At 47.8% G+C, this 17,556-nt stretch overlaps 1 protein-coding gene across 1 annotated transcript in view; it reads right to left on the reverse strand.

The window, feature by feature from the left end:
- Abhd17c (abhydrolase domain containing 17C, depalmitoylase) overlaps positions 1-17,241 on the reverse strand; it is a 44,188-nt gene extending 26,947 nt beyond the window's left edge. Inside the window, 2 exon segments of the mRNA XM_004658109.2 lie at positions 16,650-17,047; positions 17,049-17,241. Of these exon segments, the coding sequence (XP_004658166.2) occupies positions 16,650-17,047; positions 17,049-17,225 (575 nt within the window). The 5' untranslated portion in view covers positions 17,226-17,241.
- Between the last annotated feature and the right edge of the window lie 315 nt (positions 17,242-17,556).

The following is a 17,556-nucleotide window of genomic DNA, read 5'->3' on the forward strand; positions in this document are numbered from 1 at the left end:
ACACCAACGGGAAGTGACCATGCCTCTCATTATCTCTGGCTACAATTTAAGATGACTGCACTCTGATGGGGTAGGAGAGGAAAGGGATTTAGGGCCAGCCTAGGCTCATGTGTAAGAAAGACTCCATCTCAATAACAAAATGGGTTATCATGGCTCTCAAAGCCAATTACAGAAATGTCAGTTAGCAGAGAGTAGGAGAATTAAAACTCAATTGCACTAAAGGGGGAAATAGCAGATAAGGGAAGGTGACATTGCTTGGATGCAACCACTATGTCCACAGACTGACAAAAGCTGCAGGAGTGACTGCCAACAGCAACAAGGTCAGTGAGGCACTTTTCACGGGAAATGTCTGAAAGCCAACAGAACTACACTGACAGCTTACACTCACTCACTAGCCTCTGGCCCAGCTAAGTAACTGCTCTCCCTAAGCGCCCATGGAGCTCCTCTTAGGGTATGGGGAATGCTCTGAAGACTGCAATACTCCAAACACACCCATTTCTCTTCCTCCTTTTCAATTTCCTCAGTTTTTTAAACAAACTAATGTATGATCACTTTGTAAATATTACATATGAACAACTTTGTATAATAACCCATTTCACAGAAGAGGACTCTAAGTGCAGAGAGATTACCACAATTACTCAGGAGTCCAAGTGCACCAGACAAGCTACATTTCTTTTCTGCCTCCCAATAGTTTTCCAAATTCAGGAGACATCTGTGTTCAGGATACAAGCAACACAGCAACTCAGAATAACTTGGGAAGGGGGAAATCCTCTACAAGGGTATTCCAAGTCATCTTTTAAAATGTGAATTCCGCATTTTGTGTGTGCTATGTAAGACTGCACCTAGTCCTTGTTTAATCATTTATTTGTGTGAGGGTGTGGGTACACACAATGCCATGGCCCACATGTACACAGCAACAGCCTTGGGGATCAGTCCTTACCTTCCATCTTGTTTAAGCCAAGCTCCCTCATTCACCACTGCATATGCTGGTCTGTGGGCCTCTGGGGGTCTTCCCATGTCGCAGAGGCACTGGGAGTACAGATGAGTGCCCCTGTGTCAGCTTTCTGTCGCCTGGGGAGACTGCACTCACCTCCCTTACACTTGCCCAGCAAGCGCTTTGCTCACTGAACCACCGCCCAGCCCAGCACTTTCCACTTAGCCCTGACCTGGTGTACACCACGTGCTCAATTTGTTGAAAGACTGATTTCTAAGTATTTTATCCTGCTCAGACATTACAATTCAGGAAAAGAAACGCAAAAAAATACATGAAGTAAACATATAAACTAGCCAAACATTGTGGCACACACCTTTAATCCCAGCATGCAGGAGACAGAGGTAAAAAGATCAAAGCCAGCCAGAGACTACCTGCTGAATTCTAAGTCAGCCTGGGCTACAGCAACACCCTCCCTACCTCAAAAAACCAAAACAGAAAAAATATGTGTGTGTGAGGAGGTGAGGAGGGGGTTGATTCAGGTGTTCCCCATAAACTTATGTGTTCTGAATGCTAGGTCCCCAGCTGGTGGCAATTTGGGAATTGGAGCCTCCTGGAGGCGATGTATTGCTGGGGCGGGCTTATGGGTATTACAGCCAGCTTCCTCTTGCCATTTTGCACAGTCCCCAGTTGCTGTTGTCCACCTGATGTTGGTGAGGAGGTGATGTCCACCCTCTGCTCATGCCACTGTTTTCCTTGCCATGGTGGGGCTTCCTCCTCTAGTCTATAAGCCAGAATAAACCTTTCTCTCCCACAAGCTGCTCTTGGTCTGGTGTTTTCTGCCAGCAACACTATATATATTGTTGAAATTTTGAAGAATGCACCTTTCATAGAAATGAAAGCAGAGCATGCATGCGTGCGTGTGTCAGAGACAGAGAGAGAGAGAGAGGTAGACTCCTGGGTCAGCCTGCCTGGGCTAAAGCCAGCGTGTTGTTTACTTAACTCGGTGTGTGTGGCCCAAGCCATTCAGCTGTCCTGGTCCTCAGTTCCCACATCTGTAAATGGGTCAACCACAGTCCATATTTCAAACATGATGTGATGTACAACACAAAATAGTCCCTCCACACATGCTGCCTCCGCAGCTCAAACTCCCAGCGCAAAGCTCCTGAGACAAATGGAGGCACTGGGGCCCAAAGATGCAGCCTGACAACTCTTTCAGTGGTCACCAGAAAGCCACTGCTCTCTAAGATCCAACTGGTGCTGTTTTTCTACACCTCACTGGCTCTGAATAAAGGGGACATATGCCTCGAGTTCTGATCAACTGATCTATTGATCTGTCCATCATCTACTGAAATATCTTCACAACACTAATGTGGGAATAAACAGCCAAAACATTACAACCTTTCTTTTTTGTTGTTGTTGTTTGTTTGTTTTTGTTTTTTCGAGGAAGGGTCTCACTTTGGCCGAGGCTGACCTGGAATTAACTCTGTAGTCTCAGGGTGGCCTTGAACTCATGGCGATCCTCCTAACTCTGCCTCCCAAGTACTGGGATTAAAGGCGTGTGCCACCACGCCCGGCTTACAGCCTTTTTTAATAAGCTCTCTAGTATTGAATCTACTTGCACCCCCTCTTCAGTGTCTTCTCACATTAAGCCCATACTACAAGTGTTGTTTAAGAGGATTCCCATCACACGGTAAGGAGGGCCAGGCTCCACACCGGCTCATCACTAGCCCAGTGTGCCACCATGGGTTCCAGCAAAGTAGAGAGCCAGCATGTGTGCACTTCAATGTTTTTATACTATTCCTGTGAAAAGAAAGTGCTTCACAAATAGTAGCAGATGGGCAGAACTGGAGTCCATAGGATCAGCAGGGTATTGGGTGTTGAGGATGGATGCTACTATCAAGCAGTGTATTTGTATTTTTTCCTTACTTTGCATATAATAAGACTTTTCACAAGTATTTTTCTTTTTAATAATCAGCATGGCAAGGATTTTTTACAAAAAGTTCCAAAGTCTCACTGATCAAGAGATGAAGCTGGGCTAGAGTGTTGGCTCTGCAGTTAAGGCCCTTGCCTGCAAAGCCAAAGAACCAGAGTTTGATTCCCCAGGTCCCACTTAAGGCCAGATGCACAAGGTGGTATATTCGTCTGGAGGCTGTTTGCAGTGGCTAGAGGATCTGGCATGCCCATTCTGTCTGTCTGTCTCTCTTCTATCTCTCTCTCCTTGCAAATAAATGAATAAAATATTTTTTAAATAAATAAAAAGATGAAGCTATTATTAAGGAGTCAGTAAAACCACAGCTAGAAACCTGTACAGTCTGCAGTCTTGCCACTGTCAACTGACACTGGGAGTATGTGAATACCCTTCAGCGATAACCACAATCACCTGCCCCCTGTGCTATGGCAACGTATTCGAATGAGAGGTTTGCAGATGCACGTCCTAAGGATAGTGGTTGGCTCCTTGTTAGCAGCTGGACTTGCACACTGCACATACGTGCACGCACACAGACACATGTGGCCCTTCTGCTTCAAGTACTTCCGTCATGCTTCTTCAAAGGGACCTGACAGGTGAGGGTTTTCATAAGAAATTAAGCTTCCTCTTCCATCAGGAAGCCTGGTTTGAGAACCTAGAGGGCAAGTTACGACAAAGGTATCAGCTCACCCAGGTCCTGATACCCAGACCCTGGATCTCCCTCCAGGTTGGATTACATTCACACCCAACCCTGGAGAGGGACTTTGAAGAAAGCCAGGATGACTCCAGCTACCTAAAGGAAGTAACCAGAACAAAGGAGACAACCCATAATTGTGAATAGAGCCCTGGATACAAACCCTACCTTTCAGGGTCCTTCTCAGTCCAGCACTACCACTTCCGGAGCAGGTAGGACTGGCTCTGCAGGAAGAATGCACTGGGCTCCCACGGAGTCTAAGAATCAGCTGTCTCTGTCCTCCAGGTTACAGAGGTGGTTCTGCCCAAGCCTACCAGAGAAGCAGGGAGCTGGGACAGGGAAGTGGGAAGTCTGCTACACTTACAAAGTTGTGTGCAAGGGAGGAGTGAGACTGGGTGTTGGGAAAGCCAGAGGAGGACACTCCAGGTAAACAGCACACAGGAGCCAACAAGCCTTTGATTTCTTTCTTTAATAAATACACCAATATACAGGCAGCAGTCCTTCATTCAAGACTAGAACTAAGATGTAAGAGAAACTCCTACAAATTTAGATGCCAACTGCTGGGCATGTTAACTTCTCAGTCCTTAGTATATGTAAAATTGAGAAGAAAATTCAAAAGTAAGAAAAGAATGGATTTTAGAGGATCCACATATGTGTCAAAGTCCCCAAGAAACTCTGTTCCCACTTTCAGCTAGGGAGAAGGGGAGAAAACAGACAGGAAGCATTATGCAAATTAAAACAGTAATCATCTTCACCATACTTAATCCTGCAAAAATACTTATGATTCCCTTGCATTTTACACATCAAAAACACCAACTGCATACCAGGTTAGTGTAAGAGTTGTTCAAGAGCAAACCAGCAGAAGCCAGGAAGCATGCAATACAAAAGAAACTTTTAGCAAAACTGCATTGTATGTAAGCACACAGAATCTTCTATAGGAAACCATGAGGGCTGCCAGAAAGCATGGGATCACAGAAGCACACCCTCTCCAGGCCTAGAGAGTGGCTGAAGAGCCCAAAGCTAGGCAAACACACACACAACCTGACCTCACTGAGCTCCCACCAGAGAGGCCAGGCCAGGCCAGCGAGTCCGTGTGCTCCTCCAGCACCAGATGGGCAACAAACATTCAGAACACATGAGCTTATGGGGGATTCGGATTCAGACCACTGCCACCACTGCATAAAAGCAAGTTAACATGTAAATAGTGATCTGACAAGTATATTAAAATTAAAATAGCATAGGTTTTATTAAGTTATAAGGACAACACTGCCCAAAAATCTAAACCATGCTTGAATCCCTTATAACACTGGGGATACACTGAGCCAGCACACAAGCCCTGTTGTGACACCTCAGACCTTCACAGTCAGTGCAATCATCTCTGCGCAGGATTTAGTTATGCCCACGGCAGCACTGAACTCAGCTGGGGCTAAGCCAGAATGAGACCTTGAGTTCAAGCCATAACACCATGGCGGTAGCCAGCACTCACATTACCATCAGGAAACTCATTCCTTGTGAATATATTCTGAATACAAGCCTGCTTTACAGTCTTGTTCTAAAAGCAACTGCCCACATTTCACTGTAATCATTTTAAAGTGTCAAGCAAAGCAGAGAGACATCGTCAGGCTCGGGGTTCTTGGTGCTCCGTAACCAGACAGGCTCGGCTCATCCCTCTGGATGCGAGCGACCCAGACTTCCTGGAAACAGAAGTCTCCAGTTTCACCAGGTGCCAGAGCCCTTTAGCTCTACAGTGAATCAATAATGTGGAAGTTATCAATGAGCTCTGTTACATGATCTTGAAAACCCTTGAATCAGAGGCACAAGGCATTATGGGAACATTCATATTTTAAAAGGAAGCCTGTGATTCAAGTCCCTTGGCCAACTTCAAGAAAAGAGCAGATGACTGTCAATAGATAAAGAGCAGCCAGAGGAGACAGGGTTCGCCCTCACAGTGGCCCTCCAGGATGACCTGGGCAGTGCAGAGCAGAGGACAGTCCGCAAAGTGGCTGCAGGAGTTTGGTTACGTGCAAGGCTTCCACTCCTGGAAAGCGCTCCTTTGGGGATATAAACACACTGGCAGATGCACTGCAATCAGATTTACACCACTCCTCATAAACACAAATCCCAAGAACCTCTTTCTTCTCAGGCGCATCTTGTGCGTACATCCACAGAGGGAGGTAAGGTTCAGGTGGGGAAAGCCGTGACTGGCACTCTTTCTGACCTAAGGGTCTGGTCTTCAGCTCCAGCTGAGCATCTGCTTACAACTCCAACCGTTCTACCAGTAACCCTCAACAACCAGTGCCCATGATTGTGCCTCACTGAGTAGAGTTCTTGACAAGGCCATGGTATTTGACAACAAAGCAACTACCTAAATCAAAGTGTGTTCCATTAAAGTCTGCTTTGATTTTGTTATTATTTATTTTGGTTTTTCAAGGCAGGGTCTCTCTCAGTCTAGTCCAGGCTGACCTGGAATTCACTATGTAGTCTCAGGGTGGCCTTGAACTCAAGGTGATCCTCCTACCTGTCTTCCAAGTGCTGGGATTAAAGGCGTGCGCCACCACCCACAAAAGCCTGCTTTTTAAACACACCATCAGGAAGCTCAGAACTTCAGGAACACTCCTCAGGCTACTCTTCAGACAACCTTGCCTGTGTGACTCTGACAGAAGCTGGAAACCAATTCTAGCTGTACATCTTCCAAACGAAGAACTAAGCCACTGGGCCATTTCACACTGGGAGCTCAAGCCAAAGAAGCTCACCCGCCCTACAGTTGCTGCCCTCATCCCACTCCTGCTTAATCTGCCCCATGACCTGGTCAGAATCACAACCAGGCCTTAAGCCACTTTCACAAGCTCCCTGGTGTCTGCATGGGACACCGGGGAAGGAGAGGCGCCCAAAAGGGAAAGCCCTATTTTCCTATAGCTCTTCACTCCCAGGCTCTCAACAGCGCCCACACACGTGGTCACTAAAGAACAGTGACGTCACTGCTCCACTGACCTGGTTTAAGGAATTAACTATGGTCTATCCTTCAAGGCCAAGGCTCTGTCCAAGGAACCCTGTCACACACAGGGACCACGTGGAGAGAAGACCCACTTCCCGCAGGCCTCTCCACCTCCTCAGCATCAGGACAGTCGGCAAGGGGCACAGCAGGGCTGACACAGTGGAGTCATGGGGCATGTCTAGTGTAACAGCGTTAAACAGTAGGACCTTGACGAGGTAACAGGCTGTGGTGGATTAAGTCAGGTCTCCCCCATGAACTTAGGTCTTCGGAAGGCTAGTCTCCCCAGCTGATGGAGATTTGGGAATTAACGCCTCTTAGAGGTAGTGTATTGTTGGGGGTGGGCTTATGTTGTCCACTTGATGTTGGTCAGGTGGTGATGTCCACCCTCTGCTCATGCCATCACTTTTTCTTGCCACTGTGGAACTTCCCCTCAAGTCTGTAAGCCAAAATAAACCCTTTTTCCCACAAGCTGCTTGCTCTTGGTTGGGTGATTTCTGCCAGCAATGCAAACCTGATTGCAACACAGGCCAAGTTGGCTTAGACTCATATGAGGACAAATGCCTTCTGACAGAGTGCTCTCAGCATAAAAGGGCAATCACTGCTCAACAGAACAGAGAAGTTACTAAATTAGAAGAGTGGGTAAGAGTAGAAACAGGAGGCTTTACAGATAAGGTCAAAGCCAGTAATCACAAGACAATGTGATGTAAACAGAGCACCCCCCCCCCATTCTCCACTCTTGCCCCTAGTGAAGAAGGAAGGGCCCTCTGAAAAATGCAGCCCAAAAGACCCTTATCACACCACCGAACCTGCGGTGCCTTCATCTCGGGCTTCCCAGGCCACAGACCCAAGAGGAAGCAATTTCTGATTTCCATATATTACCCAGACTCAGACACTCCACTATAGTAGCAGTTGAGAGTGGTAGGTTAGAAATAACTCCCTAGGGCTGGAAAGATGGCTTAGCAGTTAAGGTATATACCTGTGAAGAGCCTAAGGACCCAGGTTCGATTCTTCAGATCTCATGTAAGCCAGATGCACATGGTAACACATGTAGCTTGAGTTCGTTGGCAGTGGTTAGAGGCCCTGGCGTGGCCCCCTTCTCTCTCTAATAAATAAATAAAAATAAAATCTTAAAAAAGAAAAAATAACTCCCTAATCCAAAAGATCTAACACCTGTAAATCCTCTTTTAGACAAAATCAGGGAGCTTATTTTTTTTAATATTTTATCAATTTGAGAAAGAGAGAAAGAGGCAGATAAGAGAGAATGGATGCACTAGGGCTTCCAGCCACTGCAAACAAACTCCTGATGCACACACTTTACCTTATGTGGACACTGGAGCACTGAACCTAGCTCCTTAGGCTTCACAGACAAGTGCCTTAACCACTAACCCATCTCTCCAGCCCAGGAGCTCATTATTTAAATCACTTATGCAAAATAAAGTATTGTTTTCCAACTAATGACCTGTTTGGTTGGGATTTTGGTTTCCTGTGTAAGGCTTCCTTTTTTTTTTTTTTCTTAAACAGCCAATCATATTTTTAAAATGTTTTTAAATTTATTTGCAAGCAGAGAAAGGTATGGAAGGAGAGTGAGAGGATGAGAATGTGAGAAAAACTGAGAGACTGGGCAAGCCAGGGCCTCTTGCCACTGAAAATGAACTCCAGATGCATGTACCACTTTGTGCATCTGGCTTATATGGGCACTGGGGAACCGAACTCCGGCTGTCAAGCTTTGTAAGCAAGCACCTTTAACCACTGAGCCATCACTCCAACCCCCATCATATTTTTACTGTAAATATTGTTTGACAATGTCATAGATGTATATAATGTATTTTGATCATATTTATACCCCATTACCCTTTCATCTGTCCCCCACACCCACTGAACCCTTCTTCTTCACAACTAGTCCCCTACTTGTTGGATGCACTGCATTTGATGACCCACTGAGGTAAGTACAACACGGCAACCTACCTGTGGCTACACCACCCAATGAAATAACTCTTCCTCCCCAACATTAACTGCCAACAGCTCTTCTAAGAAGAGTATGGCCTCAGGTCCCCCAATCCATGATGGAATGTGAATGGGTCCAATCTTATGAATGACTTGCACAGGTAATTACACAAGTCTGTGCAAAGCTTCTTACAGTGGAGCAGATCCATGGCTTCAGAATAGGGCTAGCAGAAGCCAGTACAAACACAAAAGCTGTGGCCCCCATGAACACTAAAGCCAGACTATGGAACCTTAACTGGGACCAGGCCGGCTGAAGGGAGAGTGAGCGAATGTGGAAGGAGGGTGAGGAGCAGGAGCAGCGGCAGGGCAGGGAGCGCCCTGAGAGGTGTGAGAGCTAAGCAGCCACGGGACAGCAAGAAGCTGGTATGAGACAAAAACGGGCTAGGCACTTCAGGCAAGGCAGACCCCCAAGTGGATAGCTGTCTCTTGGCTAAGTGCAGGAATTATCTTTGGGCCTGTAGGAAAAATCTAGGTCAGGGTACTTCACTACATACAGGTCATAACTATTAGAAGGATCTGGTCCTTCCTGATTTCTGCCCTCAGGCAGTCCTTCCACTCCATTCCTAGAGAATTCATTCACATTCTGAGAGGACTGCCCTTCCCAAAGTTCCTGACTAATATTCCTATATCAAAATGGTTTCAGCAAGGAAACACAACATCTCTTCTATCTCTGTGCTACTGAGAAAACAAAGAACACAGATGTAATGTTACTAACTTCACCATTCCCAGAAAAAGAGAAGACAAACCTTTCTACCCTTGGAACCTTGAGAGTGGCCACTTGAGATACGACTCATAACCAAGAGAAGATGCTTTTCCAGCACCCACCGCCAAGACTATGTCACTATTCCCTGCCATGCAGTCATCACAGAGCCTATGAGGCAGGTATGAATGCTACCAAACAGTAATGTGTGGACACATATTTAAAATGCTTCTGAAATCAGTTCTGTCGGGGAAGGGGTGAATGTGGGGACCGAGCAGTGTCTGGAAGAAGCAGAGCATCAATGAATGTGTATTCAGTGGCTAATGGTTTGGTGGTCAAACAAGTAAGTGAATGAAATCGTCTTTTGCAATTTGCCTTTTGCACTAAAGCACATAAGTGTCTTATCTTCCTTTCTCTACATTTGCTTTCTGCACCTATGCTGCCAAATGCCTCTCTCCTCTAGTTTGTCTGCTTGTCTATTTTTATATTTAGAGAGAGAATATTGGAATGTACCAGGGCCTCTTGCTGCAAACGAACTCCCTATGCATATGTCACTTTGTATACCTGGCTTTTGTACATGTGGAATTGAGCGGGAGAAAGGAGGCTTTGCAAGCAAGCACCTTTAACGGCTGAGCATGTGCTCAGTGTATCCTCTAGTTTTTGCCACTTACTTCAAGTAGAAGGATCAGAGATGACTTCTGTGGGTGACATCAGTAAACAACACTAACAAACTCAATCACATATGTCCTGCTCTGTTTCTCCAGATTAAAATGTTTCAGCTAAAATCTTTACTTACACCTAACTCTTGTGATTATTTGCTTGTTTGGGTTTATACTTTCACATCAACTTAATTCACTCCCACTTGAATCACAGTACCACCTCAGCAATCTGCAATTGCTCTTGGCCAAGAGGATCTGTCTCCCTGAAGAATGCTGCTTTCGCCATCCCTCCCTCCCTGCCCTGCAAAGCTCAGTCACTTATCTCCCCAAGCAAGCAGCAATACAGGCTCCAGTAAGCACATGATCTACACAGTGCCTTTTCCCGGAGATGCCTGTAAGCACTCGGCTTTGTAATTCACAGCACACTTGTAACGTTCATCAGCACAGCACAGCACAGTACCCTCCATCAGGCTCAGGCTTGGTGGTCCCTTAGTATCCCATATTAACTTTCTTCTTCCACACTCAGTCACACTCTTCCAAGCTCCTTCAAACACCACCTCTTTCAACACCTTTTCCAGAAAATTTTCAAATCCTCAAATAACCATCTATTGCCCAAATAAACCAAGCCTTCTTGCCTTCAGAACCCCCTTATTCTAGGTGATGAGCACACCTGGCACTCTTCTTTGGAGGGGACTCCTCCCTTTGCCCATGATGTGGGGCCTGCATGGTTTAGGCCCTCCATGAAGGCTGAGCTTGTGGAGCCACACGGACAGCAACAGACAAAGGCAGAGGAGGACAAGCAAAGGGTGGGCATAAGGATCCTACTGTCCAGCGCACAGACACTTCAACGTCACAAGAACACCAGTGTAACAGAATGTGGCTCAGAGCTCAAGCCCCCTTTCATGGTCAATGGTTATACTCATAGATATTAAACTATGAAGGAAAATAGGATTCAATTCCCTGTAACTTAGGAAAAACTAGCTACATCCCATTCACTGACAGGGTACCCATTATATGCAATGAATTGAACAAATATCTAATATCAGTCTTTTTTTTTTTTTTTTTTTTTGGTTTTTCGAGGTAGGGTCTCACTCTAGCCCAGGCTGACCTGGAACTCACTATGTAATCTCAAGGCGGCCTCGACTCACGGTGATTCTCCCACCTCTGCCTCCTGAGTGTTGGGATTAAAAGCATGAGCCACCACACCCGGCTTAATGTCAGTCTATTATTTGAAGGCATTTTGCCTGTTGAGGGGAATACAGACAGAGACCCTGCACTCAAGAAATTTTAGGTTAAAGACCAGGTATGAATTCAAGCATAAGCAGAGACTGAATGCCAGGCATGTTACTGTCTTAGTTGCTTTTCGTTGCTGTGCCAAACACCAGAAAAAACACTTCAAGGATTACTTTTACCTAACAATTTCAAAGGCTTTGGTCCATCCAAGGTAAGTTGGCTCCACTGCTTTTAGGCCTCGGGGAAATCATCACAGCAGAAAGGAATGGGAGAGGACAGCTGTTGCCCTCATGGCAGCCAAGAAGCAGACAAAGGAAGGGGCCAGGGCCCAGACACATGCTTCAAGCACATCCTGTCCTGGCCAATGAACCAATTTCTTCCATCAGGTCCCAAAACCTAACCTTTCAATTCCCAACACTTCCCAACAGTCCAAATGAACACTGCACTTGACCAGGCCTTCAACACAGGAGCCTTTGAAGACATTCCATAGCCAATCCACAATAGGGGACACAAATGCCTCCTATGGTATCTAGGTCCCAGTCAGGATCAATGTTCAGTCAGGATCGGCATATTCAAAAGGCCAGATGTTAACACGAAGAAGGTACAGTGCCCGGGGCTTTGAGGACTACATGGCCCTGACAAAGACAACTTCCAGTCCTCCTGGGAGAACCCAAGAGTGATGAAGATGACTATGGGAGGGGCATGGGAGAGGGGTTATGAATCAGCCATAGTGAGCTGCACTGCTTTCCACATCAATAACCTGAAGAGAGCTGGAGAGGGGAGGAGAGTGAGTTTATACTGGGTTATCACAGAAGAACCAGCAAGCAAAGACTGAAGGATGGGCCAGGGAAGCCTGCCTACCTAACAATAATGCAGACTCCAACTGCCCTCCAATTGGACTGGAGGCCCGCTCCATGGGAGGGAATACATCCCTGATACTGAAAACTTAAAACAAGGGTAGTCATGAGCCCTAGGGGTATAACATCTGCTGATGTCTGAAAAAAATGTATATACTATGCTTATCAAACTGCCCAGTAAGGGCACTTCTCTTAATACTTATACCCTTATATTAATGCTACTCTCACTTTGGGTAGAGAATCTTATTCTCTTTTCAAATGGCAGTGACCTTGGGATGACTCAAAAGGTATCATAATGCTGGAAAGAAGTGACTGGAGTACTGAGTAACATCTCGATCACACCTTCCAAGGCTCAGGGTCTAATGTGGAAGAGGTGGCAGAAAGAATGTAAGAGCCAAAGGAAGGGTAGGACTCCTTACAATGTGCTCCCTCCAGCCACAATGTCCACCCTGTGCTCATGCCATCATTTTCCCTGCCATGATGGAGCTTCCCCCTTGAGCCTGTAAGCCAAAATAAAACTCTTTTTCCCACAAGCTGCTCTTGGTTGGGTGATTTCTACCAGCAATGCAAACCTGACTGCAACAGTAAAGTGGTACTGACGAGTGGGGTTGCTGATAGACACCTGACTGTGTGGCTTTGGCCTTTTGGAGCTGATTTTCAAGAGGAATGGGGAAGGATCTTGAAACCTTGTAAGTACAGCTTGATGGACTATTCTGGTCAGAGTTGAAAGACTTGCATGCAGTAGAACTATGGACTGTGAGGTTCGGCTTAGGAGGGTGAGAAAGAGCTTTGCTTGGACTGGGCTAGCAGTTTGTGTGAGAAGTTTGCTGTTATGCCCATGTCCTGAGAAGCTGTGCAGAGCTGCTTTGTGTAGAAATGGACTGGTGTGAACAGAGGGATATAGCACAGGAAAAATAACCCTGGGTGAACTGCTGCCTGTTCAGCTGCAATTGAGATGTTATAACTTTTGAGATTGGGCCAGCTGATCTGCACTGGGGCAACAAGAAGAATATAGACTCTTCTGAAGGGTCCATAGTGCTCAAGGAGTATCCTGTTCTTCAAAGTCTGCTTTATTCCTAGTGGATTAACAAATTGGCACCCTACTTGGTATTGTGGAGTATAAGAAATGCAGGAAAGAGAGGGTCATTGAGTTTGCAACACAGTCTTGTGTTTTGGAAATGGCCATGGGCAGTGTGAAACAGGTTTGCTGGATGGAGACTCCATGGGCCATAAGGATGGACCATGGATTGCAGTGGAGACCCAGTGGAAATGCCGGGACCACAAGATGACTGCCAAGGACAGCTGCCAGGCCCAGATGAAGTCTTCCAGGACTATAAGTAGCCTAGCTGGTAGGGCGGAATTGGAACTTCAGAGACTTGCTGGTTACAATTATCAGACCTGGAGATTTGTCACTGGCTAGAGCTGTTGGACTTGGAGCTACAGAGTTTGGTATTGTCCTGTTTAAATCATATATTGCTTCAGTATTTCTTTGTTATGCCCAATGCCATCTTTTGCAGTGTGAATTGTTTATTCTGTGCCACAATGGGTTTTTTGAGGTTATTTTTTGGTATTATGGCTCAGTTAAAAGATCTTGGACTATGGGGATGTTTGAACATCATTGGGATTGATAAAAACTATGAGGACTTTTAAAGTTGGACTGAATGCATTGTATTTTACATCATGTATGGATATCAGTTTATGAGGGCCAGGGGCTGAATGTGGTGGTTTGATTCAGGTGCCCCCCATAAACTTAGGTGTTCTGACTGCTAGGTTTCCAGCTGATGGAGATTTGGGAATTAATACTTCCTGAAGGCAGTGTATTGCTGGAGGCGGGATTATGAGTGTTACAGCCAGTTTCCCCATGCCAGTGTTTGGCACACTCTACTGTTGCTATTGTCCACCTTACGATGGCCAGGGGGTTATGTCCACCTTCTGCTCATGCCACTGTTTTCCCTATCATCATGGAGCTTCCCCCTCAAGCCTGTAAGCCAAAATTAACCTCTCCTTCCCACCAGAAATTGGTTCAGACATAGCCACAGATAGAGGCTGGAGATGCTCAGTACTTAAGGGTGTTTGCTTGAAAGCATGATGGCCTGAGTTTGATTTCCTAGCACCCATGTAAAGTCATATAAATTCATTTGCAGGAGAGCAAGAGGCCCTGGCACACTCATTCTTTTTTTTATTATTGAATCTGTTGAGGTCTCTTTTCTTTTAAATTTTTATTAGCATTTTCCATGATAAGCACACTCATTCCCTCTCCCTCTCTCTCTGCTTACAAGTAAATAAAAAATAAAACATTAAAAAAAGTTATAGTCACAGATAAACATATGAGTGCAGATATAAGAGTATCTCACAGTAGGGTTACAGCCCAAAAGGCTGGGAAAGCATGGGACAAGAGGAGTTTTAAGGTGTCTTTAAATTCCAAGATTCTGGAGGCTGGAATGATGGTACACACCTGTTATCTCAGCCACATAGTGAGTTGAGAACAGACTAGCTACATGAAACCTTGTCTTAAAAAATAAGGGAGGGGGAGGCTAGGGAGTTAGTGGTTAAAGGTGCTTGCTCAAAAGGCCTGCTGCCCTGGGTTCCATTCCCCAAATAACCACATAAAGCCAGATGCACAAAGTAGCCAAGCTGATCTGGAATTCACTCAGTGGCCCAGGCTGGCCCTGAATTGTTGGTCCTCCTAACTCAGCCTCCCCACAGTACTGGGATTAAAGGTCTCAGCCACCACGCCTGGGCTACTAAATTGTACCCTTCTTTAGATATGAGTTCTGGAATAATAAGAAATAAATCACAAGCAAAACTTAGAGATGTCATCAGGTATTCAAGCTTCAACGTGACACACAACAATGCTTCTTGTTATGATAAGACTGCCGGAAGTAACTTTGCATCCCTTGTGTGGTAAGGCACACAAACACCCTACCAAAGGCTTTCATTTCAGAAAAATCAGATCCGCATAGAAGCAATAGTCTATGAGGAGTTTTTATAGAAAACCTACCCACAGTAGGACCTTTGGTGGGGTTGGAGGGACAGCTTAGCAGTTAAGACACTTGTCTACAAAGCCTACGGACCCACGTTCAGTTCCCCAGGACCCACATAAGCCAGGTGCACAAGGTGGCGCATGTGTCTGGAGGTTCTAGCCCGCCCATACTCATTCTCTGTCTCTCTCCGTATGAAAGAAATTTTAAAAAGTTTTTTTTTTTTAAGATCTAATGCCAAACTCAGTTTTATAGCCATACTACCGACAAATTCCAAACATCCAAGAAATTATGTGACATACTTACTCTTTGAGATAAGGTCTCACTATGTAGCCATGGCCAGCCTTGCTGTGTAGCTGTTCTCAAACTTTCAGTACGCCTCCTGTCCCTACCTCCCTTGGATTACAGACATTTGTGTGCACCACACCCAGCTTGTGACATATACTTTTGAAACCCTTTCTTGGAACAGGTGGCATGTAACTACTTGTACATCAGCACTGGATCAACTCTCAGTTTTCCACACCATTTCTCAAAAGTTAATACTCCAAACAGGACCTCAGAAGAACAGGAGCAAGCAACATAGATAACTAAGTCCTTCCCTGCTGGACAAGCCATTTTCCCAGAAGCACAAGGTAATTTATGAACACACATAAGAATCCAAGTTGGGAAAAAAAAAAAAATCATTACTGCTGACCTTGAGCATGAGCCTGGCAAACACTTCACATAAAAGTACAGACCCGTGCTATGGTCCTGATCCTGGCAGGATCTCAGGTATGTTCACCATCTCTGCTATGGGGATGGATCGGAGAGGTCACGGGCGCCAAAAGTAGCACAAACAGGTCACTTGACTTGCCCACTTACCACATGTTTGTCCAAGTTGAAAACAGAGCTCAAACCTATTTTGCCAGGTCTGTCCTCCAAACGAGGTGCCTGGCACGTAAACGACCCTCGGTGAGCACTTCTCAGTTCTGTGGCTGCTAATTCAAGGTCAAGAGATTCCTCACTGCCTATAAATATCAAATATTCTGAACAGTTGGTGGGGCTCCGTGAAGGTGCCACTACTAGCTTAACTTCCTGATTGTCCGGTGCCAGGATACTCTGCCCCACCAGGAAGCAAAGCCACCCCCCCCAAACACACACACACACACACACACACACACACACACACACACACACACCCTCGACACTCGGCTGCCTCATGGCTGATCCAGACATCGCCCTGGGGGTACTTTCCAATGGTTAAGCCTTTTAGAGGTCACCGTGTCGCCCTTGCTTTCACGGGGATAGGAAGTGTGTCTTGTTCAAGGTCACTTCTGCCTGGAAGGGTCTGAGAACACCTTCATTCAGCTAAACACCAACCAAATTGTCTGCCCAGTACGCTGGCACCCCCTCGCCCCAACACACACACACACACACACCCCACCCAGCGCGATGACCACGTGCGTACACAGAACCACAAAGGCCCCAGCCAGCGTGTAGGCGAAACGCTCCAAGCCTGTGTGAGCACTCCAGCTCCCCACCCGGCTCTCCACGAGGGCTGTGTCCCCGGACCAAGGGCAGAGGGAGGAGGAAGGACCGCACGCCCCCGACCCCAACCCGCCCCAACCCTCACGCCCCGGGACTCACCGGGTGCGCAGCGCCTGCCACGCGGCGTCGATGTCGGCGTAGAGGTTCTTCTCGGAGGGCTTCCCGGAGCTCACGCCGTAGCCCGAGTAGTCGTAGGAGAAGATGTTGCAGTTGATGCGCGAGCCCAGGCCGATGTAGAAGCTGCACATCTGGCCCAGGTCCACGGCGTTGCCGTGCGAGAAGAGCAGCGTGTAGCGGCTGGAGGGCGCGCAGCGCACGAACATGCAGCCGAGCCGGTTGTCGCGGGCGGTGCGCGAGAAGAACACCTCGACGGCGTCCAGCTCCCGCTGCGAGTACTGCCAGTCGGCGCGCTCGCTCAGGTGCAGGCTGCACGCGCCGCCGCCGGGGCCCGCGCCCTCCTCGGCCGGGGCGGGCTGGGCCGCGGGAGCCGGCGCGGGGGGCCGCGGCGGGCGCGGGGGCGGGCGCGCGCTGCTCGGGCGCCAGCACGGTGTAAGTGGGCTCGGGCGGCAGGAAGGCCAGCTTGGCGGCGATGCGGCTGGGGCACGGCGGGCAGCAGAAGAGCCAGCACAGCTCGCCCAGCGAGAAGCCGTTCATCCTGGGGCCGGGCTCGGGCATCGGGACGGCCAGGCGCCCGCCGCGGGCGGGGGGTGGGGGGAGGGTTGGGGGGGAGGAAGGGAGCCGAGGGAGCGCGGAGGGCGCTCCGGGGGAGCCGGAGGGCGGCGGCGGCGGAGGAGGAGGAGGAGGAGGAGGAAGAGGAGGAGGAGGAGGAGGAGGGCAGGACGGGGGCGGGGCCCGGCGGGCGCGGCGCGGCTCGGCCCGGCGTGCGGGGGCGGGTCAGCGGCGGCCTCGCAGCCCCGGCGAGGCGCGAACGGCCGCGGCCCGCGCGCGGCACACAAAGCCGGCGGCGGCGGCGGCGGCGGCGGCCATGGCCGGCTCGTGCGCGCCG

Source organism: Jaculus jaculus, chromosome 3 (assembly GCF_020740685.1).
Source record: "Jaculus jaculus isolate mJacJac1 chromosome 3, mJacJac1.mat.Y.cur, whole genome shotgun sequence".
NCBI classification, from domain to species: Eukaryota; Metazoa; Chordata; class Mammalia; order Rodentia; family Dipodidae; genus Jaculus; species Jaculus jaculus.